At 34.6% G+C, this 4267-nt stretch overlaps 1 protein-coding gene across 1 annotated transcript; it reads left to right on the forward strand.

Moving 5' to 3' along the window:
• The first annotated feature begins 1939 nt into the window (after positions 1–1939).
• On the forward strand, positions 1940–3666 carry LOC132174036 (uncharacterized). Its single transcript, XM_059585750.1, has 4 exons — positions 1940–2165; positions 3010–3095; positions 3173–3334; positions 3424–3666. The coding sequence occupies exons 1-4, from the start codon at positions 1940–1942 to the stop codon at positions 3631–3633; spliced, it is 684 nt and encodes a 227-aa protein (XP_059441733.1). The 3' UTR covers positions 3634–3666.
• Positions 3667–4267: the final 601 nt, after the last annotated feature.

Genomic DNA, 4267 nt, shown 5'->3' on the forward strand with positions numbered 1-4267 from the left:
TAACTCCTACGATCCTCATTGTCTTAACTGATTAATTTTTTTTTTTTTCCGATTATGAGACACCAAACCACCAAAAAACACAAAATCCAGAAATTGTTCATTCGTTTCTTCCTCATTCCAACTTTTTCTCAGCAACCAAATAAAGAATACATAATAATCCACATTACCATAAACATGTTTGATAAAATGCGTCACATAAAGCAAAACGGCATGCGTAAGCCACAATGACCGTACCTGTCCCTCGAGAGCCCTCAGCGGCGGAGACGGAGAACCCGCGGGAGAAGTGGCAGGTGAAGAAGAGAAAGCGTTGGCCAGGTCTCCGGCGGAAGGTGAGGACGTGAGGCTTCGGAGGATGAAGAATTGGGCAAGAGAAAGGGAAGTAGCGGGCAAGGCGAGCGAGACGTGGCGTGAGCGTCGCTGCCATTATGAAAAGAGGTTAACAAATTGTCTCCGCCGCGGCTTAAGTTGGCCTTCACCGACTGAAGCGCGACCACAGGGCTCTGAACAACATATATTGTAATATGTTGTATCCGTTGGATTGGGTTCGGTTATCTTTTGTTAATTTAACCTAAAATCATTGGTTAGTATTTCATTTCCTGAATTGATTTTTTAGAGTAATTATATACGAGGTAATTCTTGAAATTCAAAAATAATGATTTAACATTTTAAAATTGTAAAATAAGAGTTATCTTGAGAAATTTAGGAAATTTAAATCCAAAAATGTAAAAATACTTATTTTGTTATATTTGTTTGGAAAGTAGGAGTGTCTTGTGTTGAGTATAAGTGTGAGTCTAAAATAATTGAGTTTCACCTTAAAAATTTGTAAGAAGTTTATGAGTAGTTAATATAGTATTGTTGGACCCAAACTCATGAGCATAAGCTTTTAAGTTGTATAATGTCTCGATATGCTATATTATCGGCTTACTAAAAAAATATATTAAGGCGTTTGGAATTGCAATTTCATAAAGTGCGATTTAAAATAGCGATTTTAAAATGTACGATTTGAAAACGTGATTTATAAAAATACAGCTAAATGTTTGGTAAGATCGCAATTTAGTTTTTAAAATTATGTTTTTTCAAAAAAATCATGTCATTACCTACAATTCAATTCACAATTTTTAAAAAAACTCAATCCCAAACAATCAGTTTTCTGTAATCATATATATCATATATAAAAGTCGAGTTTTGACGTAGAGCATGCTTAGAATTGCGACACGTGTCTATGTTTTTAATATTTGAACCATTTTTTTTTTTTTACCTCCGGTCATTAATTAGCGTAATTAATTGTGTTGATTATATTTCAAGAGTTTTCCATACATAAATTATTCAATAAATTAAGTATTATTAATGTATGAATCAAATAAGGAAACAAATAATATAAATGAAATTATAACCTTTTTTTTTCACACCAACAATATTTTGTTTAAATTTTAAATTTTTTTACTCATAATTTTTAATAATTGAACTGTGCAAATAGTGAAAGGGTTTTTTCTTTTTCTATTTTTTTAAAGAATTAAGTGTACGATTTTTCCTTAATTAATTCCTTTTGACCTTTCTAAATTATTCAATAAATTAAGTATTATTAATGTCCTAATCAAATAAGGAAACAAATAATATAAATAAAATTAGGGAAATTGTATATAAAATCCTTAGGTAAACGCGCCTTTATTAAAAACTCCATGGGTTTTTTTTTTCGAAAATTTAGTCATTGGGTCACTCGAAACTACTAGAAACTCCATACCGTTAATTTTTGGTAACTGCCGTTATTTGAATTAAACGAACCGTTTCACTTAAGTCTACCTAAGTGGAATTTTTGTATCCTACGTGTTCACATTGGACACGTAGGATATAAAACTCACCGTTTTGGACCATCCAAAACGGTGAGTTTTATATAACTAGATGGCTTCTTTTTTGAAACCCTTCCATACGGACCATACGGATGCTACGAACCACCCGAGACAACCAGCGGCAAGCCAGCGACGCAGCAGACGCCACCGACCCAGACCCCGCCGGCGACAGAACCACCGGAGACAGAACCCACCGGCGACAGAGGCCATCGGCGACAATACCCACCGTTTTGGACCACCAATTCCGGCGTCACTTTTCCGGCTACGTTTCTGTCGATTCACACTATTTTGAATCGGAAAAATCTGGTTTCGACGAAGGTATTTTCCAAAATTTCTCTGTGGGTTTTGTTGATTGACTGAAATGGAAGCCTTTAATAGTTGTGTTGAGATATTTCTTGTTGTGTTGGAAGCTTTTGGTCGAAACCCCATCCCCAACCATTTTTTGTCCAACATCTGTCGAATATTCCACTTTTGAGCCAATATTATTGTTGATTGGCAGTGGGTGTGGTCCACCTTGGTTGTGGTCCTGGAAAGAGACTGTTTTTTTCGTGTGCACTGGCAAGTTGGTCAAGGGGGATTGTTTCATCTGTATAATTATTTATTTTATTTTGTTGCTTCTCTACTCAAATGGTGGATTGCCGAGGACATGAAAATAGGAATTCTTTGTGCATAGTTTACGCCAGTTTCATCATTCTACAATTGAGCAGTATTTTTTTTTTTTTTTTTTTTACCTAATAGTTCATGCCATACTTTTCTATGCATGTCTTTGTTTTTAGGTCCTCCAATATTGTTGCCACCTTTTTAGTTGATGAGAAGAAAGGTCAATTACTGAAAGAAATGTTAATCATATTAGTATTAACATTTGGAAGAAAAGTATTTTTCAATGGAGAAAAAAGTGGTATTATTGTTGCGATATGATAGATTGTGGTTGGTTGGGTTTTAATGACTTTGTAAATTTTTTTAGGGAAGTTTCATCATTCTACAATTGAGCAGTATTATATACGTGGTTGGATGCTATGGCTAATTTCTTCTTATTGCATGCTTGATTACACTGCATATTTGCATGTTTGTAAGGACATGAGAATAATCTTTTGGCAAGCTTGATTTTATTTTTCTTTTATGAGCTTGATTATTCTCTCACATGTCAGTTATATATTGTTAGGTTCATATTATAAGATGAACAGGAGGAAGAAAGATTTCGGGATAGGAGACAATGAAAGCGAATTCTACGATGGGAAGATGAAAAAGGTTTGTGAATTTTAATTAGTGAAATCCATCCATTAGGGAATTGTGATTACTTCTAATAATTGTGGGTTTCACCATAGAATGAGCAGTCAATGTCGTCGGCATCTATGACATCATCGGTGAAAGAAGATATGGAACCTGTGCAGTGTAGGTGCGGACTTACAAGCCCAATTATAACATCCACTACTATAAAAAATCCTGGGAGGCGATTCTATGGGTGTGCTATGTATGACCGTAAAAAGGTATTTGAATTTGGATAATTTGGTTTTACGAAATAGTTATTACTTTGTGCTTGTTCGTAATTATCAGATTTTTTTTTGTGTAATTACAGAAAGCTGGCCAATGTCCTTTTTTCCAATGGTATGACAAAGAAACCTGTGCTCGCGGAAGGGAGGTCCTACCTGCGCTGTATAAACAAGTTCATTCCCTGAAATGTGAAGTGTCATTACTTAGGGGCAAACTAAAGATCCAAACATATTTGTTGGTTTTTTTGTTGGTGATTTGTGTACTGTTGATTTGTCTAAGGTTGATGGGGCATTGAGGCATGGGAATGAGGCAATTAGATTATTATCAGTGAAATAGACTATCTGTTTTGTTGTTGTCAAGGATATTGTTTACTTACCTATGTTGTCCACGTGGATATATGGTTATGGCTTCTATGTAACAATTATGTAAAAATCCTGCTTGTTCGTAATTATCAGGTTGTTTGTAATTATCAGGTCGGCTGATTACTTTTATGGAACAACTATTTCCATGCATTAGTTTTATTTGTATGCGGCAATTTATGATTATTTGTATGTTGCTCTTAAGTCTGAAATATTGAACCCTACAATATAATTTGCAGGCATAATTAATTTTATCCGTCCACTAATACAATCTGGAATTGGTAATTGTCATGACGAAATTTAAAAATGTAATTCAATAACTAACAGTACACGTTTAATGCATAATGAACAACATTGAAGCTAACAAGCACATAAAGTCCCAAAATGAATACCCCAATTGTTTTTATATTACAAACATAAAACCAAAAAAACCCGACATATCACTTGATTATAAAATGGGTATGCGGGAAAAAGGCAAAATGAAGAGATCTGATAAGTGATAAATGTGATCATTGCGTGGCACTACTTCCACGGCTTCTTAGTACACCTGTAGCCCTACGTGTACTACCA

The sequence above is a fragment of the Corylus avellana genome, chromosome ca3, assembly GCF_901000735.1.
Source record: "Corylus avellana chromosome ca3, CavTom2PMs-1.0".
Taxonomy (NCBI): domain Eukaryota; kingdom Viridiplantae; phylum Streptophyta; class Magnoliopsida; order Fagales; family Betulaceae; genus Corylus; species Corylus avellana.

Bases quoted from the DNA above. Each gene is read 5' to 3' on its own strand.
- LOC132174036 (XM_059585750.1), top strand. From the start codon at position 1,940: ATGCTACGAACCACCCGAGACAACCAGCGGCAAGCCAGCGACGCAGCA. The intron at 3,096-3,172 runs GTTTGTGAATTT...GTTTCACCATAG, and splicing joins ACGATGGGAAGATGAAAAAG to AATGAGCAGTCAATGTCGTC. The intron at 3,335-3,423 runs GTATTTGAATTT...GTGTAATTACAG, and splicing joins CTATGTATGACCGTAAAAAG to AAAGCTGGCCAATGTCCTTT.